The 27,674-nt window shown below is 47.6% G+C and overlaps 1 protein-coding gene across 2 annotated transcripts in view; it reads left to right on the forward strand.

The window, feature by feature from the left end:
- Positions 1-642: 642 nt before the first annotated feature.
- PLEKHH1 (pleckstrin homology, MyTH4 and FERM domain containing H1) overlaps positions 643-27,674 on the forward strand; it is a 54,138-nt gene continuing 27,106 nt past the window's right edge. Inside the window, exons 1-5 of one of the 2 annotated variants that reach the window (XM_082618940.1) lie at positions 643-861; positions 9,627-9,785; positions 22,109-22,171; positions 23,090-23,239; positions 27,213-27,296. In XM_082618940.1, coding sequence (XP_082475066.1) covers positions 712-861; positions 9,627-9,785; positions 22,109-22,171; positions 23,090-23,239; positions 27,213-27,296 — 606 coding nt within the window. In that variant the 5' untranslated portion in view covers positions 643-711. Of the gene's footprint in view, positions 933-9,626; positions 9,786-22,108; positions 22,172-23,089; positions 23,240-27,212; positions 27,297-27,674 lie in introns of both variants that reach the window. The other variant, XM_082618941.1, reaches the window with a different exon arrangement.

The following is a 27,674-nucleotide window of genomic DNA, read 5'->3' on the forward strand; positions in this document are numbered from 1 at the left end:
TTCTCCATATTCATCTTCTTTACCCCATAACCACCTAACCAAAAATTGAGTGCTACACTCTGCTCTGGGTGTAGGATTATACTGGTGAGCTGAGGGACTGCAAGGGTGCACTGCGAGCTGCCCGCAGGCGGTGGCCTGTTGGCCTTTCTGGCTCCTAGGCCGGCTCCTTTAAAATAAACGAGTGCATGCATACATACAGTCGTACAGACGCAAGCAAATTACCCTTTAGGCTGTGGCGAGTTTTGTTTTGTTTCAAATTACAAATCAGAACTTTGGTCTGCCAGTGGGACAGACTTCTGCTCCAAATATCCGGGCGTGACGGTTCCTGCAAATCGCCCGACAAATGCTGGAACCTCCTTTTGGGGGGAGGGTCTGGTCTTGTGCCGCGTCCCACGAGGGTCCCAGTTTGGTTGGGAGCTGAGCAGATGCCGGGGCTCTCCGGCCGCCCCGGGCGGCAGCCGATTTGGCCTCCACAGAGAGCTCGGGGCCGCAGTCCGGGAGACACCCCCCTCCTCCCCGCGGCCCACGGGACCCCGCCGCCGTCCCCGCCGCCCCAGGGACGAGCCCAGCGGTGCGGAGAGGTGGGAGGCTAGAGCCTGCTGAGGTCATTTCCTGTGCCTCTCCGCGAGCCGCCCCGGGAGCCGAGCCCGGCGCTCTGCCTTTAAGGAGCGGGCGGGGAGCGGACGAAGAGGGGGCGCGGCGGAGCGTTGAATGGGGCGCTGCGAGGTCGGCTCGGCTTTGTGCGGCCAGCCGGCGGGCACCCCTCCCGGCTCAGCCCGGCCCGCCCCGCCCACCGCGACCCCTGCTGCCGGGGAGCGGAGACCCGGCGGCCGCTGCGGACTCGGACGAGATCGACGCAAGGTCAGAGGCGGACGCGCGGGGGAGGACCGGGTTCCCGGTGCGCGGCAGGGACGCCCGCGAGCTGGCTGGAGGTGAGCGGCCCCGCGGGCAGAGGAGGGGTTGGTGCGGGGGTGGGGTGGAGGGTTGGTTCGCGGGCCCGGGAGGGTGTTTGGTTGGGCGGAGAGGATCGGCTCCCTCTGGCTGGAGGGCGATTCCGGAGCAGGTGCCTCCCTACCTGGAAACGAGCTCCCAGCAGCCAGGAGCGCTGGGAGCCCGCACTGCGAGGCGAGGAGTAGCCTTCCTGGAGAGGATCCGGAGTTTGGGACCGGCTCGATCCAGTTGCTCCGGGAAGGGCCCTCGGAGCGAACTTGAAGGCTTTCCACCGCGTTGCCTGAGCTCTCCCTAGCTCTCACTCCTCCGCTTTCCTTAAAGTCTCATCTCGGGTTGTCTCTTCTGTGATTTCTGCGTGGTTCTCTTAGGGGTCCTAGGCTAGACTCCTAGAGGCAGGCCAGCCAAACAGAAAAGAAAACCCGCTGGGTGCCGAATGACACCAAGAGCTCTGCGTCCTAGGAGCTTTAGAGAGGAATCGATTACCGGGGCGCAGGGGGACCTTAATCGAGGTAGCAGAGGTCATGAAGACCCTCATCTGGGAGTAGATCCGCTCTCTGTTGGATCTGGCCCTGCCAGGGGACGTCTCCTCCATAAGCTTTTACTATGAGTACACCTCATAAAACTCTTCCGGACAGAGCCTTAGTTCCAGCTAAAACTTCTGCTTGAAAGATCATTTTAATAGCAATTTCAATGGAAAAGACATTAGTTCCTTCATTAAACTTTTTGGACTGTCTTCTATGCCGCAGACACTGTGTATGGTAACATTACTTAACACTTTATAGAACATAACTTCTAGTCTTTCTGCTTGTTATCCCCATTTGATAAAGGAGGCAACTAGGACTCAGAAAAATTGTGATTTGCCCAAGGTCATATAGCAGAAAAGTGGAAGAGGCAAGACTCAAACGGACGCCTCCTAAAGTCCAAATGTGGGGTTTGCTTCACTGTCCACCCCCCTCCATCTCCCATAGGCCTCTTAGGGGGTCTGCCCAGAGCTGGGTTATGGTGGGGTACACCCGGTGGTCCCAAAGTCATTGAAACTAACTAGTGAGCTGAGAAAATGTGACTCCGCTTCACCAGCTACAGGGAAGGGGTGTTGTTCTTCCCACTGTGCTCCTGGAGGAGTGCTCCTTATTGTTCCCTCCTTCTCTCTGGGAGGCTGTGTAACTGTGTGGATCTCTGTGCTCCCTGTCGGTTGAAGAGTGTTTTCTACATGCTGACGCTGAGGTGTCAGGATTCCCTCACTCCCGGTTCATGGCAGACTGGCTGCTGAGCCACCATCCTTGCATTCTCTGGCCAGCCCACCTGAACCGTCTCTCCCTTCTGTCAAAAACGAATTCAAAACTGATCACCTCTGTGGGGAAACTGGCACTTGTTGCTGGCTGGAGTATGAATTAGAATAACCTCAGGGGAGGGCAATTTGGACTATTTGGCCATTTAAAAATGTACATTACTTCGTCCTACAATTCCATTTCTGGAACTTTATCCTTCAGATAAACTCTGATGTGTATGAAATGATGTCTATTCGTTGAACATTCATTGCAGCATTGTTTATTTTAGTAAAAGGTTTAAAACAACCCAAATGCCTGTCAGTTAGGGACTCAAATGAGATCATGTAATAGCCGTACAGTAGGATACAATAAAGCTGTTAAAAAGCATGAAGGGAGGCTTCCCTGGTGGCACAGTGGTTAAGAATCCACCTGCCAGTGCAGGGGACATGGGTTCGAGCCCTGGTCGGGGAAGATCCCACATGCCGCGGAGCAACTAAGCCTGTGCGCCACAACTACTGAGCCTGCATTCTAGAGCCCGTGAGCCACAACTACTGAGCCCGCGTGCCACAACTGCTGAAGCCCGTGCACCTAGATCCCGTGCTCCTCAACAAGAGAAGCCACAGCAATGAGAAGCCCACGCACTGCAACTAGAGAAAGTCCACGCGCAGCAATGAAGACCCAACGCAGCCAAAAATAAAATAAATAATTTTTTTAAAAAAAGCATGAAGGGAGAATGGGATAGATAGATATCTAGGTAGATGTAGGAAACTCTCTGAGTTAAGTACAGTGTGTATAGTGTGCCACCGTTTGTGTGTGTGTATGTGTGTGCATCGTATATGAGAACACTCGTATATGCACTGAACAGCTTGTATTTGCACTGAAAGACACAAATCCCCATAACAGTAATTGCCTCTGGGGAGAACTATGGCTGGAGTACAGGGGTGGGAAGAAGGCTTACTTTGCACCATATACTCTTTTGCTTAATATTCAAAAATAAAGAGATAAAATAATTTTTAAAAATCCCCTGACCTCCTCCCTGATCTGGTGGTGAGCACATCTGTGGGCTGCATCTCCTACTATGCCCAGGGCACTGTGGGTTTGCCTTTTGTTTGTCGATAGTAACTGTCATTTACTGAGTGCTTCCTGCGTGCCAGACTTTTGTAATACCTCCTTTAATTCTCAACAAAATCCGACATAGTGTGGTCTATGAAATTGCCATTTTCGAAGGTCAAAAAATGGTTAAATGTTGACAGTTTCATATGGTTCCACCTAATATTACAGCTCTCCTTCTCAAATATTATTGCCCTCAATTTCAAACAGGCTCAGAGAAGTTAGGCAAATGGTTGAAGGTCACGAAGGTCACAGGATTAATTCGTGCTTCAGTATTCAAACCCAGGTCTCTTTGGTGCCAGAACTCAGGATCTTACGTACTACACTCTGCCGTTTCTCTTTATTGGTTTTGTCTTCGTGGTTCTCTTAGCCCCTTTTGGTATTTAGATCCCAGAAGGCTTGAACGTGTTCACCTTTTCCTGTCTCTCCCAACATTGTGAAATGTGATGCTTACTCAGTACCCAAAAGAGGTTAAATGCGTGTTGTTGGCTTGATCACATGACAGTGAGAGATGGAGGGAGTTGTGCCCCTGTGTCCACTCACCCTCCTCCCGGCTCCAACCCCAGAAAGGGGGCGCAGAGCTCTTACTTGCCCACCATTGGGCACATGGTTAGCCTCATCTGTGGAGCACTTTCTCTTTTTTTTTTTTTTTTTTGCGGTACGCGGGCCTCTCACTGTTGTGGCCTCTCCCATTGCGGAGCACAGGCTCCGGACGTGCAGGCTCAGTGGCCATGGCTCACAGGCCCAGCCACTCCGCGGCATGTGGGATCTTCCCGGACCAGGGCACGAACCCGTGTCCCCTGCATCAGCAGGTGGACTCTCAACCACTGCGCCACCAGGGAAGCCCTGCGGATCACTTTCGAAGTGGGAATGACAAAAGGTGCTCGCGGTCAGAGAGTGAGCCACAGTGAGGTGACAGAGGAGAGCCTAGTGGAAACTGTACCCAGAACAGAGTCCCTGTTACCTTCCGATGCCTCCTGCAGCGACCTCTGACCTCTTTCTTTTAGGCACTTGTGCTGATTGGCCCTCTTTGCAGGAAAGTCCCAGGATATTCAGACTGTAGACCTGAGCCTCACAAGCCACAGGATCTTTGCTCATCTTTATGTGCCCAACCTCACACATAGGAATCACTTAACAAAAGTCGGTTAAATTAAATTTAATTTTAGCATTTTGTCGATTTCTGGTCAAATCCCTAAACTTGCCAGAGCTATCCCAGTTCAAGTTTGCATTTTCTCTGAGACAGGCTAGAGCCTGAAGTTACATAACAACGTCCTGTGCCCTCTCTTCACCACAGTCCTACACGCAGCCCCTGCCTCTTGAGGCATATCTCTGCTGACTTCTGTGGCGTGTCAGTCCAGGGTGCTGGAGGGCTTAGGGAGTTCCAAAGTAGGTGCCAAGGCCATGGCAACCGTTTGACTCTTGCCTGCCAAGCAGTTTAGCATGCTGGGCACTAGTGGGGATCAAGAGAACTGGCTTTCACAAGAGTGGCTATGAGTTGGTGATCATTAGCTGGCTGGAGGGCACAGGGGGATTTATTGTACTGTTCTCCCTATGTATGTATGTTTGAAGCTAGAACGTGAAACAAACCATTGGGCTGGGGTTTGTCCCCAGTTCACATCCCATATATCATTTCCTCATCTAACACAACACATTAGTGCTATATGCGCATTAGGCTAGCCTGGTAGCATAAGACTCTACCACCACTACGGAAGCATCTTCATGGGAAGAGGACAGTTTTAGATGTTGGGAGATCAGGATTCTTGGCCCAGCTCTGATACTACTTGGCTGTGTGTCTGTAAGCAAGCCACAGATGTGATGAGTTTTCTCATCTGTTTACTGTGAATTATATCACTTGTCCTCCATCTCAGAGATATCCAGAGGGTAACGAGAGAAATAACACCTGATAAAGCAATGCTTTGAAGAGTCAAGGACCATTCTGCAAGTTCTTTCTGCTTATCCTTGCGCATCTTTATGGGAGGTACAAGTACAAGGTGACTTAGCAGTTGAGATTCATCTTACTGGTACCTTCCCTTAACATCCTGTGTTATATAGCTGCAGCTCTGGCCACCTGCTTCTGTCGGAAGAGCCTCTGGGCCTTGGCTTGGCAGCAGGCACCTCGCTCCAGATCCATTTAGAAACCTTTTAGCTCTCTTCCCATGCCGAGACAAGCCTAACAAGAGTGCCATCTCCCTTGCCAGCATCCCCAAGGCAGGGAGAGGATTTAGCAGAGCACTTGATGGGTTCAAATCCTTGATGTCATGAGGATGCTGGATTGGGGAAAGTGCTGCCTACAGACTAGGTATGATCTCAGGTGTCACAGCGAGGCAGAGACCAAGGACATATCTTATTTCCAGAGTCCCTGGAGATTTTGAGAATTTGGGTTTCCACTCTCCCTGTGGAATCTGAGCTGCAGTTTTGACAATCAATAAGAGGGAATTAACATTCACCAAACTTTTTTTTAACAGCACAAAAGGATTGAGTTTCCCCTGCCCTTTGGTTTTACTTGGGTGCTTTTACTGCTAATTCTTAGCACAGGGCTAGGTTGCAAGAGTCCAAGGTCCTACCTTCGGATCTGCCACTTTTTTTTTTTTTTTTTTTTAATTATACAGGGAAAGTAAAATCCCCTTAAAGGACAAAGAAAACCAAACATGAAGCCTCGGGCCTTCTGTGGAGGCCCCACAAGGTTCTGTTGTGTCTTTTCAGCTGTGATCTTAGCTCAGAGAAGGTCATGTTTTGTTTTCATCTTTTGTCTTCCTGCCCGTTCCAGTTGGTCCCAGTCTTTTGAGGTGGGGATTGCTGGGAGGTCACAATGTCGGATTGTTTGGGATGACAGTTCTGGGAGAGCAAGGCTGACTGAGGTCATGTGTCCAGTGTTCTGAGCATCCCAGGACCGAAAGACTCCATCACCTGACCCATCAGTGGTTTAATTGTTGGGCCATTCTCTACGGGTCTACTGACCCTGTTTTTTAAACAAAAAGTCAGGACACATGATAAATGTCTGTGCTTATGGAGGTTAAAGCGTCAGAATATTTGAGACCAGGGCACCCTGGGAAATCTGGAGTATAGGTTGGCCTTACTGCCAAGGATCCTGAGAGGCCCTATAAAATATTTCATTCTTAACAGTCCACCCGACTCATTGTGAAATCGACATTGTTTGCAGTTTTGGGATGGGTAAGGAGCACAGTAGCTAAAAACAGGCATTTTGGAATGAGAATCCCAGCCCTACTACTTACCAGCTACAGAACTCTCTGTTCCTCTGTGTCTTCACCTGAGAGTGTGGACTAGTGCCCACTCCTTGTCTCGTGGGTTCTCATGAAAATTAAAGAGGCCACATGTGCCTGGCATATAGTAAGGACTCAATAAATAATAGCTGTTTGTTGCGTATAATGGGAGAATGATATGTAACAGTCAGATGTGGGGTGGGAAGCAATATTGGTAGTTAACCTATCATACAGGAGGTGGCTGGGTTTTCTGAAGCCATGTGGCTCCTGAAGAAGGGAAAGGAGATTTTTTTTTAAATGACAATTTTTTTAACCTTTCTTTTTTTAAATTCAAGTATAGTTGATTTACAATGTTGTGCTGATTTCTTCTGTACAGCAAAGTGACTCAGTTATACATACATATACATTCTTTTTTTTACATTCTTTTCCATTATGGTTTATCCCAGGATATTGGATATAGTTCCATGTGCTATACAGTAGGACCTTGTTGTATATCCATTCTAAATGTAATAGTTTGCCTCTACTAACCCCAAACTCCCAGTCAATCCCTCCGTCCCTCCCTCCCCCCGGCAACCACAAGTCTGTTCTCTAATGACAAATTTTTTTTTTTTTTTTTTTTTTTTTTTGCGGTATGCGGGCCTCTCACTGTTGTGGCCTCCCCCGTTGCGGAGCACAGGCTCCGGACGCGCAGGCCCAGCGGCCATGGCTCACGGGCCCAGCCGCTCCGCGGCATATGGGATCCTCCCAGACCGGGGCACGAACCCGTATCCCCTGCATCGGCAGGCGGACTCTCAACCACTGCGCCACCAGGGAGGCCCGACAAATTTTTATTATGGGAAATTCTAGGCATATACTCAAGTAGAGAGACCAGTATACACATCACCCAGCTTCAGAAATTATCAACATTTTGACAAATCTTATAGCATGTATCTTCCTCCACTCCAACTCCTCATCTCCTATGGTGAAGTGTTTTAAAGCAAACCCGACGCATTATAACATTTCACCTGTAAGACATATGTATCTCTAACAGATGACATTTAAAAATACTATCAAGACTCTCTGCTTCCACTGCACGGGGCACGGGTTTGATCCCTGGTCGGGAAGCTAAGATCCCACATGCTGCACGGAGCAGCCAAAAAAATAAAAATTGAAAAAATTAAAAATAATAGGGCTTCCCTGGTGGCACAGTGCTTGAGAATCTGCCTGCCAATGCAGGGGACACGGGTTCGAGCCCTGGTCTGGGAAGATCCCACATGCTGCGGAGCAACTAAGCCCGTGAGCCACAGCTACTGAGCCTGCGCATCTGGAGCCCGCAACAAGAGAGGCCATGATAGGGAGAGGCCCGCACACCACGATGAAGAGTGGACCCCGCTTGCTGCAACTAGAGAAAGCCCTCACACAGAAACGAAGACCCAACACAGCCGAAAATAAACAAATAAATAATTTAAAAAATAAATAAATACATAAATAAATAATAGGGATTTCCCTGGCGGTCCAGTGGTTAAGACTCCATGCTCCCAATGCAGGGGGCATGGGTTCGATCCCTGGTCGGGGAACTAAGATTCTGTGTGCCCTATGGCGTGGCCAAAAAAATTTTTTTTAATAAATAAATTTTTAAAAAATTATAAATAAATAATATAATATAATATAATATATTATCAATCTAGAAAATTAACAATTATTCTTTAAAATCACCTGATAGTAGGGAGACCATATGTCATGGTTTGGGACAGACCAAATTTATGCTTGTTGCCAAACATAATTATTAATAGCACCCTGGAAGGGGGATTTAAAAAGTCCTGGTGGTGGATGTGTCTTCCAGCCCTTCTCTGCTTTGTGCCCCCTCTGCGCCTGTGTCTCCCTTCTCATACACACTCATACATCCTTCTTCATTTTCTCATCCCTGACCCAGGTTTTCTTTCTCTAAAATATGTTCAGGAGACATCTGGGTAAATTCCCCTGCCTGGAAATATTATAGGTGTCTCCTTGGCTTGTTCTGAATTTGTCTAAAGTGTTTTCTAAAGACTTGTGGTTTTCTCCAGAGGCTACAGCAAAATATCTACCAATTTTCTGGTTTGCATTTTATAACATAAAGGAAAGAATGAAAATCCGTTCCAAAACAGGATGATTTGATGACAATATATGAAATCCCAACTAAATAGAAAGTTGTCAAGGAAATTTGAAGCATTACATTTTCGTTCCATTTTTTCCCATCTAAAATCTATATAGTTGTAAAGAATCAGTACTCAGCTGGGAACCAGGGTTCCGCCTCCAGTTAGCCACGTGATCATGGATGAATCTGTTACCCACTTTAAGCCTTCCCTAAACACCCTCCCCCCAGCATAGTCCACTCCATTTCTCTGCTTCCATTTCTCTGCATATTGATTTGCAATTGCGACTACATTGTAATTTTGCAATTAGACTTTACTAAGAGTTCTTCAAAAAGACAAGGGGACCTCTCTCATTTCCCTTTGCATCTCCAGTGCCTAGAACAGTGTCTGGCACATAGATGTTTGTTGAATGAATAAAGTTTTGTTAAATGGATAGTTGAATGAAAAACAAATGAGCCCTACTTTTTTTTGTTCGTTTGTTTTGCGGTACGCGGGCCTCTCACTGTTGTGGCCTCTCCCGTTGCAGAGCACAGGTTCCGGACGCGCATGCTCGTTGACCGTGGCTCATGGGCCCAGCCACTCCGCGGCCTGTGGGGGATCTTCCCGGACCCGGGCACGAACCCGTGTACTCTGTATCGGCAGGCGGATTCTCAACCGCTGCGCCACTAGGGAAGCCCATAAATAAGCCCTACTTTTCACTTTTGTAACGATGAGACTAGGTCCTCCTTGCGGTTTCTTGGGTTTTGTGATTTCCTGAGGTTGCGCAGCTACCTTCTAATGGAACGGGACGTGCTGAGCTCAGAGAGCTGGCCATGGGACAGAGGGAGAGCCAGGCTCACTTACCTTCCCCATCCCCCCCCCCGCCCTGTTTCCTCTGTCTTCCTTTGGTCTCCTCCTCCTTTCCGCAGAGAACTCTTGCTCACACACTTACGTATCTTTTCCCCTCTCTGTGTGCTGGCCCTCAGGGCTCCCTGGAATCTCCAGAAGTTGCTTCCATCATGGCAGAGCTCAAGGTGGAGACCCGGACCAGTGTGGACTGGCAGAAGCGCTGCCTGGCCCTGGAAAGCCAGCTTTTCCGGTTCCGCCTGCAGGCCAGCAAGATAAGGGAGCTGTTGGCCGACAAGGTGAGTCCTGGAGAGCAGGCGGCCTCTAATGTCCCTGCAGAGGTCACTGTCAGAGAGGGAGAGTTGGGGAAAGCCAACTTTCTTTTTCTTTTTTTTTCTGAGCGGTTTGATTGATTGATTGATAGATTGAAATATATTTGACATAGAACATTGTGTAATTCAAGGCATACATGTTAATTCGACCCATTTATATATTTTAATATGATTGCCATTGTAGCAGTAATTAGCACATCTATCATATTTCATAATTACCCTTTCTTTTTAGTGGTTGGAATAATTAAGTTCCAGTCTCTTAGCAAGTTTGATGATTATAGTACAATATTGTTGTCTGTATTCACTATACTGTGCATTAGATCTCCAGGGCTTATTTATTCTCTGTTGCAGGAAGGTGAACTTTTAATAAGGTGCTTTCGATTCTTATAAAATGAAACCCAAGGTAGTTTGTTTTTTCAAAGACAAATTCTAAGCAGTTGACTAATCTGTCATCTTGCATCCTTTCCTACTCTGCTTCTCCATATGAGACACCAAAGAAATGATACAGATCTTCATGGTCGTGCATCATCTCTTGAGTCACGTGTATCTACAGTGGAGGTTCTATTATTCCCCTAATGTTTCTTCCTCAATGTGGGGAAGGAAGATATTTTAGGAGAGAAGAATGGATATCCCCACCCTGCTGCTCACCCTCTATTAAGATTATGAGCTGTGGAAGGCAGGCTGGTTTCTGGTGACAATGATACAGACTTTGGAGCCAGACCTGCCTGGCTCTGCCACTTCCTAGCTACGTGACAGTGGGCAAGTCCCTTCACTTCTCAGCCAGGGACACAAATGTCTACCTTTCGGAATTATTTTGAGAATTGTATCAGATGACATATATAACGGTTCTGGCATAGAGTCGGTTTTAAATGGAAACAGTTATTATCTTTACAGGTTTTTTTGTTTTTTTGTTTGTTTGTTTGTTTTTTTGCGGTACGCGGGCCTCTCACTGTTGTGGCCTCTCCCGTTGCGGAGCACAGGCTCCGGACGCGCAGGCTCAGTGGCCATGGCTCACGGGCTCAGCCACTCCGCGGCATGTGGGATCTTCCCGGACTGGGGCACGAACCCGTATCCCCTGCATCGGCAGGCGGACTCTCAACCACTGCGCCACCGGGAAGCCCTATCTTTACAGGTTTGGGTGGGCTGGACTGGGAAACTGACCATTATTCATAATGTTTCCATGGGAAGATACATTCTAAACGGCTATTTTCAGAGGCATTTTGGAGCATAACCCATCTAGAACGTGGCAACCTACACTAAAATATATATATCTTAATTGAATCAACCATTCTGTCTATAGTTTTGTTTACAGTAGCCATCTGCTAGTAAACCCTTCTTTCCTAGTACAAAAGTAAAATTCAGTCCACCTCTAAGTAATGTCAAAGTCTTGATGAATAAAGCCTGCATAAATGACCTGTTTTTTTGACAACCCCACAACCTGGAGTCCAGGAAGACCAGTCATGGACATCACCTCTGCCCTTCCACTGCTGAGGGAAGTGGCCCTAGACTAGCTTGGACTAGAATTCATGAGCCTTGGGTGTGTTGGCATTGCTATCTCCTAGTTCAGGCTTTGCAGAATGGAGACCGGCAGGGTTCCTTTGGGTGTGGTTCAGGTACTGCTAGTAGAATTCAGCCACCTCGGGGAAAGGGAAAGAAACCTTAGACAGTGGTGTGGTCCTGGGTCCCCCATGCCAGAAAGCTAGAGTACTGGTTAACCATGTACATTCCTGGGCCCCACCCCAGTCCTCCTGATCCAAGTCTCGTGCTGCTAATTACCTGTATGTTTCAGAAGCACCCAGAAGTTGGTTTTGTACACTATCAAATTTGAGAACTTTGTCTCGTGTATGGAACTGGAGGTGTGTGAGGGAAGGAAGGGATAAGAAGGGATTGATTCAGCCAGCTGGTCTACAGCACATCTCAGAGCCAGGAGACTTCTGTTTCTAGTAATAACCTAAAAATGACCACCATGAGACACCTACTCATACTAGATTAAATATTTAAAATATCCTTCTAAGTGCAGAGCTGTGTACTAAAAAAATAAGAGGAGGGCTTCCCTGGTGGCGCAGTGGTTGGGAGTCCGCCTGCCAATGCAGGGGACACAGGTTCGTGCCCCACTCTGGGAGGATCCCACATGCCGCGGAGCGGCTGGGCCCATGAGCCATGGCCGCTGAGCCTGCGCGTCCGGAGCCTGTTCTCCGCAACGGGAGAGGCCACAACAGTGAGAGGCCCGCGTACCACAAAAAATAATAATAATAAGAGGAATCCTCAGGGGGCAAAATGAAGAGGAAAAACCAGAGTGGAACTCAACACTGAGTTGGGCAGCTGAGTTGGGACGGGTGAGTGTGACCTCCCTTTAGTAATGAAACTTTCAAGGTTGAGTTTTAACATCTGTGGAGACAGAGATGAGGTCTGGCCAGTTGGAGGCTGGAGCTGAAACGGAAACTTCCAGGTAAAGTCAGGACTATCAAAGGAGTTTACACGAAATAAAAAGGTGGACAAGGAGAAGAAAATCATCCACCAGCACAGGGAGACAACAGAACAGCTTCTCATACTTAGCCAAGGCTCTGGGCAGAAAAAAGAAAAATAAAGAAAATAAAAATTGTTCCCCGAGAGCCTGATGATGTTAGTGGTTTAACATGAGAATTTATACTATCTGTGTGGTTTAGGAACCTGAAGTTCTGGGCCAGTGATACCCCCAGAGACCTTGTAGAAGCAGACACAGAACCTCTCCTGGAGGAACAAGACCTCAGCCCTGATTACACAGGATCCCCACAGGGAAAAAAAAAGTCCTTAGTGAAGATGAATATATGATCCACGATGACTAAATCCTTGGGAGAATAACCCACAGTGAGTGAGAGTCCACGCATGCAACAAACAACTGGACTCGGTCACCACAAGAACTTCTAATAATAGAACTGTTGGTAACACACTAAATCAATGTGTTCAGAACTATTGAAAGGAATTCCCTGGCGAATTAGGACTCTGTGCTTTCACTGCCGAGGGCCTGGGTTCAATTCCTGTCGGGGAACTAAGATCCTGCAAGCTGCGTGGTATGCCCCACCCCACCAAAAAAAACTATTGAAGACATAATAAAGTAATTGAAAATATAAGACAAGAACAAGACACCATCCAAAAAGATGAGAAAAAGAACCAAATAGAACTGCCAGAAATGAAAAATGTTTGCAATGAAATTAAATGTTCAGTGGATAGATTAATGTCAGATTAGGCACCACGTGAGACAGACTTCACGAACAGAAAGACAGACCTGAGGGCAGCATAGAGAGATGAAGACACAGGCTGAGATGTGGTTGCCAGAATGACAGGATCCTTATGGAGATTCCAGAAGTGGAGAAGAAAGTGAAAGAGAGGCATGATTCAAAGAGATAATGGCTTTAAAGTTTCCAAACTCGGTGAAAGACTTAAAGCCTCAGATTTAGGAAGCAGGATAAGACCAAGCAGTATATATGTTTAAAAAGTCCATTCCTTTTCCTGTAACATTCCAGATATAAGCGATCTAGCTCTGGGGGGAGGTCTGCTACATGTTTGAAGGTGGTTCACCCTCATGTCCACATTCCAACTCCTTCCCTTTGATAGCACGGGCCAAAGGTTGCCTTCATTCCTTCTACTCACATCCCATTGGCCACTTACTCATGTGGTTATACCAGGCTGCAGGAAAGATTGCAAAGTGTAGTCTTTATTCTGGATAACGATATGCTCTGTTAAAAGTCAGAGGTCGTATGAAAGAGAAGTGGAGAACAGAACGTGGGGAACAAATAGCAGTCTTTAAGTCTAGAACAATAGAAATAACAAACAGAAATTGAGCATATAAGTTTCAAATCAGGAGAGCAGCTACTGGAAATGGAATAAAGTCTATTAAATCCAGGTGAGGAAGAGAGAAAGGAGTATAGAAAAAAAGTAGAAAATACAAAGCACAAAATGCAATGGTAGCAATAAATCCAAACACAACATTTTAAACCAACTATACTTCAGTTAAAAAAAAAAGAAAGAATCCAAATATATTGGTCATAAATAGACCTATACAAGAATGTCCTTTGCAGCAATGATGCATGAAAAATTGGAAATACTCTAAATGTCTATCAGCGGGGGATGGATAACCATGTTGAGTGTATCTGTACGATGGAATGCTACATTGCAGTTAAAAATGAGTCAAGTAAAGCTACATGTATAAGGTCAATAAATCTCAACAACCAACATTGAACAAAAAAGATAAGAAGGATATATATATAGAACAATACAGTTTATATAAAGTTTTAAAACCTGCCCAAAACAGTACTCTCTGTTGTTTAGGGGTGTATACAAATGAGGCAAAAATGTAAACACAGCCAAGCATAGGGTAAGTACACTTAGAAGGAGAGGGGTAACATTGGAGAGAGGTACACTGGAGGCTTCAACTGTCTGTTGTGGTCCATTTCTTAGAAACAGCAGAAGCAGAGATGACGAAAATTAAGATTTGACCAAGATGAATGGTGGACACATGTTTTAAAAAAATTATTCTCTGCATGTTTCTGTTGGCCTGAAATATTTCATGATAGAAAAATGTTTTTAAATGCCTTCCTCTTCTATTCCCCAGGGGCCTCAAACACATTATAAACAAACACCTTCTTCTTCCACAGCCCCTTGGGTCTGGGTAGGTTGAACTTCTATAATATCGGCCCCTTCTTCTCTTCCAGACTGTGTTTGCTCACCATCAAAGTAACCAGAATGCCCTCCCATAACAATGTTGGGGGCTCAGAGTGTGACTTGGGTAAAGAAAGGAGAAGTGTATAGACACAGGGCAGAAGAGCCTGGTGGTGTGGGAGGGGAGAGAAAGAAATCTGGACTAGGAATCATGGGCTGGGAGACTTAAGTAGGGAAGAGGGCTGGGACATTAGCCCGACACTGGACCTCTTGGCAGGAAACCTTAAGGCCGTAAACACCATGTTGCTCAATGTCAGGGCTATGCCTGTCACCTGCTGTCATCCCCAAACCAATAGGCCAGGTTCAACAATTCATTAGAGGTTTTCCCCAATACATCAAGGTAACTTTCAGGTCACAGGAAGAGATGACCCAGGTTTCTCGGCCCCTGTCTCTGTTGCTGCTCCCAGAACTTACTTGTTAATCATCATCAGTACCCACCTGCACCCAGGTGAGCCAGGTCAGCTGGGTCCCTCTGGCCAGCCCCCTCCCTTTCCTGTTCCCTCCACCTCTGCTATTCCGCACAGCCCGCCCGGCCACCCGTGGAGATTGCATTGCCTGGATGATGGATGGCCACTCACTCGCTGCAGGCGGTCGTATAGGGCAGGCCAAGCCTGTGAGTTTCCCAGGGGCCCGGCCCTGCCTGGGATCAGATACCGCGCACTGGCCACTAAGGCTTGGAAGCAAGCCCTCCTCCTTCCCCACCGCACAGTCTGCTCGTACCTGACTCCCTCTTGCAGAATTGCCATTCGAGACAGGATAATCCCTCACCTAAGGGTGAGAGAAGGCAGGAAGGTCGAGGAGAGGAGGCAGCCCTAGACCTTGCTTCCGCTGGGACACCTGTCACGGTCTGACGTGCCCTTGCCCAGGCCACCCATTCCGAAGCCAGGTGAGCTGTGGGTCACTTTCCATCCAGCACAGAAGTTGAGGGAATGGCGCATGTCTTAGAGTTCACATCTTGTCTGCTCTTGGGAACCGTTTCCCCAGTGCTCTTCTTGGTTGAAGAAGTCACAGAGGTAGTCAGATCAATCTAAAAACTGATGCTGTTCTAAGAGCTGGATATTAAAAGTCCCTTGGACTTTGTTCATTCTTGCTAAACTTGTGCCTCAGTTTTCCCATCAGAAAAGTGGGAGTATACTGTCTATCCTCAAAAGAGCTTTGTATCATGATGAACACATGGCATCAATATTAGGACTAAAACAAGTTAAAATTTTTTTATTTATTTACTCCCTCTTTGCTTCCAAAAGGGATTTGAGTGGATCTATTAAAGAGAAGACATTACGTAATAAAACATCCGTCATTTTTGAGCTTGAGTATTTTTCACTGAGGCACCTCTTCCCGAGGCCTGTTCCGGTGGGACGGTGTGCACTTCCTCTTTTTCTAGAATCCCTTACTAGTTTCTCCAACCAATGTTTTGAAATACAGTAACTCAGTTTTATATTTATATACCAAAAATTTGTACTTCAGGACTTTTTTTTTTTTTGAGTGTATAAATGGTTCAGTTCAGTCCCTTAAACAAAGGAACAATGACTATTTCTCCTCCCCACTCTGACCACGGATTATACAGAGGCGGTGATTCAGTTTAGACACCAGCTTCACAACGTGCTGATAGAACACAAGGCCCAGAAAACATATCCGTAAATAACCTCAGAATTTGTGAAAAGGCCAGGTACCTTAAAAGGAGAATACTAGGGCTGTCACGACTAGTTGGAAATAAAATCTGCATAAAGTCAGCACAGAATCAGCCTTAGCAGATCTCCTTGCTGACGGATCTGATTTGCTTTGGGAGTAGATGCCTTCTAGAACTTTTATTCACTGTGTATGAGTGCGTACGTGCGTGCGTGTGTACATGTGTGTGCGCGTAGAGAAATTTTTTTATTCTCCTAACCCCCATTTTTAATAAGGCCCACTATAGTATTTCTCAGGAACCATAGTCTTGCTAGAGCTTTGTACTCCTATAAAGCCATTCGAGAAGAATCCTGTGCCAATAGGGGCTCTGCCCTGGGATGCTTGCTTTGTGTTCGGTGGCCAATCTAGTGTTTTTCAGAGTGTGGTCTGTAGACCACGTGCATCAGGATCACCTGGGATATTCTTTTCAAGCACATTCCTGGGTCCATGCCTCAGACCTGCTAAATAAAAACCTCTATAGTCAAGGCCCAGGAATCTGTAACAAGCTCCATGTGAATCCTTATGCCCCTGAGGGCGTGAAATCTACTGCCACAAACTCTTGCCCTGGCCATGTCCCTGGGCCCACTCACCTGTCCTTCTAGTGGACGCCTTGAGCCCTTTGAGCCTCAGAGGGGGTTCTGGGTGGGGGGGTGGGGAGCAGTGGACCCACAGACAAGACTTGGAGTCCTTTCTTTCCTGCCTCTTCTGAACTCAGACAGCAGGGCGGCCCCCCAGTTTTATCTTGGGAGTGAGCATATGATTTCAATTGAACAAAAGATTTGATACTAAAAAAACAAAAAGTTGAGAAACATTGTCTTTGATTACAACAGAGTTAGAACCATTTAACAACTAAAACTGAGGGTTGCAGTCTCAAAGGCTTGCAGGTAACTAAACTTACATGAGTAAGGATTCGGGGCAGTGTGCTACAGCTTGAGGAGGAAGCCGTGTATTGCCGTGAGAAAAGGTAATCCTAGCGTGTCCAGATCTCCTGAGTTTTCAGGAGAAGCTGGAAGTCGGGGATTGCATGTGGAATCTGGGTTTTTACGGGATGTGAGGGGCACGGTGGCTAAGAGGATAATAGACTCCGGAGCCAGTCCTCCTGAGTTTGAATCCCGGCTCCGCCTCCTAGCTGTGTGAGGTTAGTCAAGTTACCTAACCCCTCTGCGTCAGTTTCCTTATCTATACAACAGGGATAATGATAGGACCTGCCTTCTAAGATTGGGATGAAGATTAAATGAGTTGATACGTGTAAAGTGCTTTAGCCAGTGCTGGACACATAGCAAGTGGCCTTGTTTAGTTATATCTGTGTCGGCTAAATGCCCGCAGCACTGTAGGTCTTACGTGATGCTCTGTGGGCTAATAGTTGGAAACCTCTGACTTAAAGCCATTCTTTCTGTAGATGGATCATAAGTAGGCCGGGTAATTTATCATCTAAACTGGGACACTTTGGAGAGAGAAAAGAAGGCTCTATTACTAATTATTCTGGATGACAGGTGACCACTGGACTGTCCCAGGCAAGCTGACCCTGGTCCTAAGTGCCATCTTTGTATATGAAAATCCAACAAGTGGCTTATAGCTGTGAACTGCTCAATAAGTGCCAAGTTGTGCACGTGAGCTTGACATGAGGCATCTCCTGTGATCTTCACAGCAGTCCTAGGAGGTGGTGAGGAAACTGAGGCAAAGAGAGGTTAAGAATGTATCTAAAGCCACACTGTGGTGGAGCCAGTCAGGCTCCAGAGCCTTAGGCTTACCTGTACCATTCTCTCCAGCCGGTGCAAAGCAGTGGTAAGAATGTTGAACCCTTTTCAGAGGGATAGCTGAGACCCAGCCTGGTGTGGCTCTGGGCTCAGACCACCACTCAGCACGCAGGTCTGTGCTGGGAGCGCGAGAGGGTGCCTGCTGCCTTTGGGGCCAGTATTTCACAGCGTCACCGAGTGTAACAAGGAGCTGTGGACATGGGGATTAAATACCAGGTTGGTGCCCAGTGCATTTCATCAGGTCGCTGCAGCCTGTTCTAGGGTGGCTTATGAGTCTCGGGTTAAGTCGCAGCTGGTGAAAGTAGATCCTGCCTAAAAGTCAGCTGCCCAAACCTGACACCGCCTTGGCTGGTGTGTCAGCCAGACCCACAAACTAAAAGGATAGCTGAGGACACGGTCCTAGGGAACCCTCTGAAAGGAGAAACAGAACCCAAATAAGGGGGGCCTGCAAGTAACTCGGCTTTTCAGAGGTCCAGGTGTGGCCCTCTAAGTGAGCATAAGGAATGATCTGCCATCATGAGAAGTGTTGATGCTGGGGTTAAAAGAAGAGTTTGAAAACCCCAAACATGATATTCCGGCATAGACACCCCTGGGAGTGTTCCAGTGGCAATGAAGAAAATGTGTTTTCATAAAAACAGAGGGAAACATGATGTTAAAGATATTCTCTTCAAACAAGGATGGCAGGATGTTGGTAACTGTTGGAGCACAGTGATGGATACATAGACAGTCATTGTACTCTCCTCTTTTAAAAAACTTCCAGATGTTCCAAATAGTTTTAATGTTCAGAAATTCACTTTAGAGAAAAGAGAATACTCCAGCGTAAAGGTGAATACAGAGCGCTTTGAGTCTCGAGTGTCCTTGCCCGGAAGATAAGAATGGCTGGAGGGTTGGCAGCAGGGAGGACCACGTGTCTGTTGGGCCAAGACTGGGAGGAGACCCTAGGCTCCGAGGGGTGCCTTCCTTTCCATCTGCTTCGCTGATAGCATACCTTAAAATATGTCTAATATTAAGATCTTGGGGGGGTAAAATACTCACCATGTTGTCAATGACAGAGTGATTTCTGCTTCTGACCAGTGTTATTGACCACTCTTGACCCAAATGGAAATGCCCAAGTGGGAGGTAGGACTCAAATACATTCTAGTCATCCCTCTAGCTTGGTTTCTCCATCTGTAAAGTCACGAATATGAATGATCGTTTCCTATGGAAATCGTATGTGTTCTGAGCTACAGAGCAGATGTCAGATCTAAATGAAGGTTAATCTCTAACAAGGACCTACTGTAGAGCACAGGGAACTCTGCACAATGTTATGTGGTAGCCTGGATGGGAGGGGAGTTTGGGGGAGAATGGATACCTGTGTATGTACGGCTGAGTTGCTTTGCTGTGCACCTGAAACTATCACAACCTTGTTGATCGGCTTTTCCCCAATATAAAATAAAAAGTTAAAAATAAGTAAATTAATGAAGGTTAATCTAGGAAACTTGTCAAGAATCCAAAGCCTTCCCATTCAGTATTTCATTGTATTCTTAAAAATTAAATGTTCCTGGGCTTCCCTGGTGGTGCAGTGGTTGAGAATCTGCCTGCTAATGCAGGGGACACGGGTTCAAGCCCTGGTCTGGGAGGATCCCACATGCCGCGGAGCAACTAGGCCCGTGAGCCACAACTACTGAGCCTGCGCGTCTGGAGCCCGTGCTCCACAATGAGAGAGGCCGTGATAGCGAGCGGCCCGCGAACCACGATGAAGAGTGGCCCCCGCTTGCCACAACTGGAGAAAGCTCTCACACAGAAACGAAGACCCAACACAGTAAAAATAAATAAATTAATTAATAAACTCCTACCCCCAACGTCTAAAAAAAAAAAAAAAACAATTAAATGCTCCCAGTAATTGTATTAGTTAGGGGTGTGTTTCTGATGAGGGCAGAAACGCCAGCTCTGGCCAGCTTAAGCAAACAGGGAATTTATTAGGAGGAGCCTGGGACATCTCAGAGAACTAAAGAACCTACCTAGTAATCAGGACTTGGTAAAGTTTGTGCACGTTCTCTGGTGCAGCCCCCTGGCTCTCATCTCTGGCCTCTTAATCCCACATTTCAGATTCGTGGGGAGAGAGAACCTGATTCGCTCCTGGGGGGAGAGAGTCGGCTCTGGTGCCCAAGGGGGAAGGGTTATATAGTACTAACCTGGTCATGGTTATGTGTCAACCACTCTCCCCAACCCCGCCACCAAGTAGAAGTTTTTTGTGTGCTAGGCAGCCACCCCTATAACCATAATATTGGTTTATTCTATGCTGTTACCTCCCCCATGGCTACAAAGGGCCAAGGACTGTGTGATCTTGGAAAGGCCGTCTGGCTGTAATTGATGCCTGAGTCTGGCCAGAACCAACCCACTCTCTCAGGCTTGAGTCAAGAGGTTCCATCATGTTTATTAAACACAGGAGAGGAAGGAAAGTAGAGATGCAAACATCCTCGGCCTGAGCACAGGAATGCCTGTCAAAGATGGTCCTGTCTGGGCTTCCCTGGTGGTGCAGTGGTTGAGAGTCCACCTGCCGATGCAGGGGACACAGGTTCGTGCCCCGGTCCGGGAGGATCCCACATGCCGCGGAGCCGCTGGGCCCGTGAGCCATGGCCGCTGAGCCTGCACATCCAGAGCCTGTGCTCTGCGACAGGAGAGGCCACAACAGTGAGAGGCCCGTGTACCGCAAAAAAAGAAGATGGTCCTGTCTATTGGGAGTCCAGGGGGCATTTTTGTCACATGGGTTGTAAATCTTGAGTTTTACTTGGGATCCTCAGTCCTTTCAGAGGGACTGTGTACTGAAAACATCTGTCTCTCCCCAACCCCAAGGAGGATAAAACGGATGAGGGAAGGCGGCCCTGAGAACAGAGTTTCCCCAGGTTCTCAAACATGAACTGCCCCCGGGTAACCCTCCTTTTACTGCCCAGCACCAGGCTGGAGGGCTCCTTCTCTTCCATCTTTTAATCAAGGAGGGAAAGCAGCATTTCAGCTGAGCAGATGAGAGGTTGGGAAAGAGAAAAAATTAATTGCTCAGTTCACTGGTAAATATCAAGCCAGGGTCCAGGCCAAAGGGAGAGGTTGAGTAGCCAGAGAAAAGTCCAAATCTGCAGAGATAAGGTGGGCGAGGGCTGGACTGGAGCTTGGGAGGCAAGGCCTGTACAGCCTCACAGAGGACAGGGCTGGGAGGTTATGCCTCTAGTGTATTTTTCCTGCACACCTGTTGCCCTGGGGCAAGGCAGGGCGGGGAAGGAAGCAGTTGCCTGACTAGGCCATGGCCCATGGCGCTTGGTAGGAGAGTGGAATGTATGGCTCCGCAGGACTTCTGTGTGATGGTGTAAGGTTTTGGCAGTGCACTCTGAGCCCTGGCCAGGGGGAGGGTGGGAGCTGAAATCCTGCTCACACTTCACTCAACGGGCTGTGAGCTCACGAAGCTGCAGAGATGCCATGTGGGCCGTGGGCTGGTGAGCTGCTCCTTAGGCTTCACCTTAGATCCGGTCCCTGATGAGGCTCTGTGTATGAGAACATTGGTCCCTTTTCTTGGGCCAGCTGGCATACGATTCCAGACTGGTAGCTAGATAGAATTTTTTTTTTAATGTGCTTAAGATTAAAGAAATCAAATAAGGTCATACCTGTGAATGCCATTTGCAGTCAGAGGCATCCTTGAAAGAAGGGGAGGAGGTATTTGTCCCCAGCCAGGGAGCCATTCTGGGGTAGGAAGGAATATCCGACGTGATGGGGGCTCACATGGGAGCACGTTCCATGCCAGGCACATGGCAGGGCACTGCCTGCAGCCCAGTGCTGAGAGGAGAGAGAGGTCTGGGAGAGGAGCCTGAAAACAAGAGTGAGGGTGAGGATGCCTCAGGGAGAACGACGGTGGTACTGCTCCCCCTCCCCGGGCGCCCTCCACAGGGAGAAAGACCCAGGCTTTTCCTCACTCAGCAGAGAGGACAGCAGCTCTAGGCTCTTCACCTGCCCAAGAAATTCAGGATAAGGGAGCCGAGGGCTGCCACGGCAATCTTTACCCTGACATCCTTGAGCCCCTTGAGATGGGCAGTTTGAGCCCGGCCTGTGTGTAGCATCTGCACAATTCACATGCACTGCCTTGATGCCATGTTCACTGTAGGGACACTGCACCTAGATCTCCCTTCCTCTCTGGTTGAGCAGATGCAGGAGCTGGAGCAGAGGCTGCTGGAGGCAGAGCAGAGAGCAGAGGACGCGGAGACCCAGGTAACCAGGGAGGGGATGGCAGGAGTGTGCAGCGGAAATGACCATTGGCCTTTCCTGACCCTTTCCGTGGACACACATGGACATGTCACACCGATAAGCCTCTTACAGGGGCGAGGAAAACCAGCAGCCATGTGTTAGACCTTCTGAACAAATGAAGGTGCCTGGGGCTTTCTGTGGGCATGAAGGAATCTTTGGGCAAGGGTCAGTGAAGTGAGCAGGTGAATGGCTTAGTCCAAATAGGCTAGGTTATGCTGAGTAACCAATGAAGTCTGATGTATCTGCAGTTTATCACATTTAGTTCTCACTCATGGTACCTCTCCATTGAGGGTTAGCCAGGGATTCTACTTCGCACGGTGATTCAGGGACCCAAGGTAATGGAGCTCCTCATCTTCCAGCGGAACCAGCTAGAACATGCAGCCTCCTTGGTTGCCATGGCAGGGAAAGAGAGCTGGGTCCTTGTGCGCCAGCTTTTAAATACTTCAGCCCAGAAATGACTGAGTCATTCCACTCAGGCCCATTGGCTGCAGTGAATTCCATGGCCATCTAACTCCAAGAGGGCTGGAAAGTATCGGGAAGTTCATGGACATTCAGTGAGCAGCATATGTCTCTGCCACAGTGAAGCTAGAGCATTTCCTCTCCAGGGCTGTTTGACCTGCCCAGCTTGTCCCTACTGGGGCCCCCAGAGTTAGATGGCCCTACACCCTGCTATTCCTTCTTTGTCAATTCCTTCTTTTGCCCAGATGAGGCTTAATGAGTGGTCCTTGAATTAATTGGCCCCAACTGCCCTGGGTATGGGCTCTGCCTGAGAGTCACAGGTTGGGGCATCAGGCAGCATCCCATCCCATCCCATCCCATCCCATGTGGGAGGCCATTTCACACACCGTACCCCAACCCTATGAGACGATTGGTACTTTTCAGGTGGGTGTGATGGAAGAGAAGGTGAAATTGTCCAATCTGAAGAATGTGGACTCAGCAGGCAGCCTGCACCGGAAGTACCAAGAATTGCTGAATGCCATGCAGGGCAAAGACGAACTCATCGGCCGGCTGGAGGCACAGTTGGAGAAGCAGGTAAGTGCCAGTGCCCCCCTGCAGCACCTGCACCCGCTGCCCACGGCTCCTTGAGCAGAGCCCCTCTGCTTGGGCCACTGGTGGTGGGGACTCTCTCCCTCACAAGACTGTTCTTTCTCGCGGAGATGTATTGGAAGGTGCGTGAAGAGCCAGGCAGGTGATATGGTGGGAAAGGGACCTTGGAGGCTGACTCACCTGGGTTGAATACCTTCTTTAGCACCAGTGAGCAAACTACTTAAGTCGCTGATTCTCGTTTTACGCATCTGTAAAATAGGGGTTGTGGTATGTCTTAGGGCTGTCGGTAGAATGAACTCAGGGAATCTGGGTACAGTATCAGACCTGAGGTCGGTGTTTGGTAAGGAGAGCTTTTCCTTTTCCACCCTGGTCTTGTGCCCTGCCAACCTGTGGGACACGTAGTAGCAGAGCAGCACAGAGCTGGACCGTCAGCCTTGGTCAACTGCTCGGCCAAAGTTTCTCAATGAACCTGAGTAGACAGAGACCAAAGTTGCCACCTCCTCTGAAAAGCGCATAGGAGCCCAGGAGAGGCCACTGCCCAGTATTCCAGCCACAGTCAGCATCTTTGTTCTGGAGGGGACGTCTGGAACACCCCCCTGCCAGTCCCCTGGGCCCAGCTTCCCCTTCACGATCCCATTAGCTTCATCCTAATTCTCTCCCTTCCCTCTGTCATTGGTCTTACCTACCCAGCTTTTCCCTGGTGGCAGAGCTCCATTGTTTCCAACAGAAAACCTCACAGCATGGCCAGACAACTTGCAGTTTTCCACATGTGTACTCTCCATGGAGGTCCCAGCTAATCCTGCTGGTGCCTTCCCACTATCATGGGCACATTCGTAATCATTCATCAACAGTCACTGAACATTTCCTTTGTGGGATGTGCCTCCCACAATGTGTGGGGCGCCATGTGTTCCTGAAAAATCATGGGAAAATATCAATAGAATGTTGACACATGGACTCTCTCATCAATTTCCTATTGATTTTATTTTATTTTTAATTTATTTATTTTACTTATTTTTATTTTTGGCTGCATTGGGTCTTCAATGTTGCATGTGGGCTTCCTCTAGTTGAAGTGAGCGGGGGCTACCCTTTGTTGTGGTGCGCGGGCTTCTCATTGCGGTGGCTTCTCTTGTTGCAGAGCACGGGCTCTAGGTGTGCGGGCTCAGTAGTTGTGGCTTGCGGGCTCTAGAGTGCAGGCTCAGCAGTTGTGGCACACGGGCTTAGTTGCTCCGTGGCACGTGGGATCTTCCCGGACCAGGGCTCGAACCCATGTCCCCTGCATTGGCGGGCGGATTCTTAACCACTGCGCCACCAGGGAAGCCCTCCCATTGATTTTAGATACCTGGCTTCTCTGTTGAGTGGTTCATAGTTAGAAGTGGTAGCACCTGGGAATTGGTGGACAAAATGATTCCTGCTAAAGCTTACTTAGGTCAGGAAAAGAAATCCTTTTACAATAATAAGAGGTCCAGATCAGAAGAGAGAGAATGCTGTTTTGCAAGTCAGTAGACCTGGTTTTAAGCCCCAGCCGTGGCACAAACTGACAGAGGCAAGTCATTTCACCCTCTGGGCCTCAGTTTCCACAGCCACATAAATATCAGGGTATCAAACTAGGTCAGGGGTCGGCAGACTTCTTTTGCGAAGGGCCAGGTAGTAAATATTTTTGGCTTTGCAGGCCATGTGGTCTCTGTTGCAGCTAGCCAACTCTGCTGCTGTAGCCTGGAAGTGGCCCTAGACAATACAGAAATGAATGGGCAGGGCTGTTCAGGGAGGGACCAGGTGGAAGGCTGGATTTGGCCTGTGGCCCGTCTGCAAACCCCTAGATAACCTTACCGGTTCGCCAGCTCTCAAATACTGAGTCAGACATTTCCATATGCCCATCTCATTTCCACAGACTCCCTTGTTTGGAGCTTATGTCCATCATCTTACAACTTCGAGGCAGTTTTTCCCTAGAAGTGCAATCAAAGTTGTTACTGCTGGTCTCTAAACAACTGAGAGTATACCAGTTGTCTCCATGCTTTTTATTTATTTTTTTTTAAATAAATTTATTTATTTATTTATTTATTTATTTATTTATTTATGGCTGCCTTGAATCTTCGTTGCTGTGGGCGGGCTTTCTCTAGTTGTGGTGAGCAGGGGCTACTCTTTGTTGAGGTGCACAGGCTTCTCATTGTGGTGGCCTCTCCTGTTGCAGAGCACTGGCTATAGGCGCACGGGCTTCAGTAGTTGTGGCATGTGGGCTCAATAGTTGTGGCTTGCAGGCTCTAGAGCGCAGGCTCAGTAGTCGCGGTGCATGGGCTTAGTTGCTCCACGGCATGTGGGATCTTCCTGGACCAGGGCTGGAACCCATGTCCCCTGCATTGGCAGGCGGATTCTTAACCACTGTGCCACCAGGGAAGTCCCTCCATGCTTTTTAGAGCAGGGAACTAGTACTCGTTCTAGAACTTGTTGATTACCTGTGCCTCAGGCACTGTGCGGTGCACTTTCTGTCCCTTCATCCTCAAGATGGTCCAGAAGGGAGATGTATCTTCGCCCATTTTAGAGATGACATCACCAGAGGCTGATGTGGCCTTCCCAGTGCCCCACAGCAAATAAGCCTCAGAGGCAGAGCCAAATCCCCAAAGCCTGTATTTTGTTCTCTCCTAGGCTGCTATTCTTTAGATACAAACCTCGCTTTTGAGTCATTTTACAGTGGTCACTTGGTATCCACAGGGCATTGGTTCCAGGACACCCCGCAGATACCAAGATCTGTGGATGCTCAGATCCATTATATGAAAGGGCATAGTACAGTCAGCCCTCCATATCCACAGAATTAGGTCCGTGGTTGGTGGAATCTGCAGATGCCGAACCCACCAATACGGAGGGCTGACTGTGCTTCACCCTATTACATCAATATAATGAACTTGAGCATCCGCAGGTCTTGGTATCTGCTGGGTGTCCTGAAACCAGTACCCCTGTAGATACCGAGGGATCACTGTATACTGTTGATTATTTTGAGGGAATTGTCCTCATGTGCTAATTTACCTTTATTTTTTATTTTTTAACTGTAAAGGTAATACATGCTTATAGTAAAAAATACAAAAAGACCAAAAGGGTATAAAATGACATTTTTCCTCCGTCCCCATCCTTCATTTTCATTCCTCACCACTAACCACTGTTTATTGTGACCATTTCCTGTGTATCAGAGCAGTGTTCCATTTTCACTTTGTTTATTTAGCCAAGCCCTTATTTGTGGACTCTTAGGTTATTTCCAGTTTTGAATTTTTTGTTTTTGTTGCTTTATCAAATAGTAATGCAATTAATGATTCCTAAGCAGTGGGTTTGTTAGATCAGTGGTATGGACATTTTAAATGTTGACAAATATTATCAAGTTTTTCCCCAAAAAGGCTTTGCCCATTTGTATGAGGTGGGCTGTTTTCCAACAACCTTGACAATTTAGGGTTATATCAAACTTAAATTGTGTTAGTCTGGTAGAGGAAAATGATGTGTCACTTTTATTTGCATTTTAAAAATAATAATGAAGATTGCACAGCTTTTCATGGGTTTCTTTCCCTTTATTTGCTGTTGATTTCCTATTTATATCTTTTGCATGTATTTATTGGTTTGTTAATTTCAAATTATCCCTTTTGTATGTAAGTCATTTGTGTTGCAAATCATCTCCCAATTGGGCTTTTCATTTTGTTTAGGGGCATCTGTTTTTTTTTTTTTTTGTCATATAGTAATTTATAGAGATGATATAGATTTATTAGTCTTTTCTTTCATGGCTATTTGGGATTTGTATTATGCTTAGGAAGGCCTTTCTCACTTTAAGAATATTTTCTAAGAATTCATAAATGAATGTATTTTTTCCTATCGGCCGACCTCCATCCAGTCCCTTAATATTTCTTCTCAGGGCCTCCCATCTCCAATTATTCACTAAAACGGTGACCACCGTGATGAACTAAAGGCCCTCTCTATCTTGCAGAAGAAGATGAGAGCTGAGGAAGCAAAAATCGTTCAAGAAAAAGCTGCAAAGATCAAGGAATGGGTGACACTGAAGTTAGCAGAGGTGAGTGAGAGCTTATCTTGGGAAGCCTGCAAGGGACCTGCGTGGGGCTGCTCCTGTCCCTCTGCGTTTTTCTACCTCTATCTGTTTGTGGGGCCTTGCCTGCTTTTCATTTTGTTAACCGTTTGTCTCTCATTCAGCTTAAACACTGAGACACTTCACTTCATTTTTCCCTTCCTGCTGTCAGAGTTGGGTTTCCCTAGAGCTCCTGGTTTGCTTTGTGTCTGGGGAGAAAGAATGAGTCTCACTTCTGAGGGGTCCCATCAGCTTCCTTCTGAGAAGCACACACAGTCCTTACCATCCACCCTCTGTCCTCTCCATTCTTTTTAACTTTTTTTTTCTTTGGTGCTCAAATATACATAAAATATACCACTTGAGCTG

Source organism: Mesoplodon mirus (genome assembly GCF_964341445.2).
Source record: "Mesoplodon mirus genome assembly, chromosome: 4".
NCBI lineage: Eukaryota > Metazoa > Chordata > Mammalia > Artiodactyla > Ziphiidae > Mesoplodon > Mesoplodon mirus.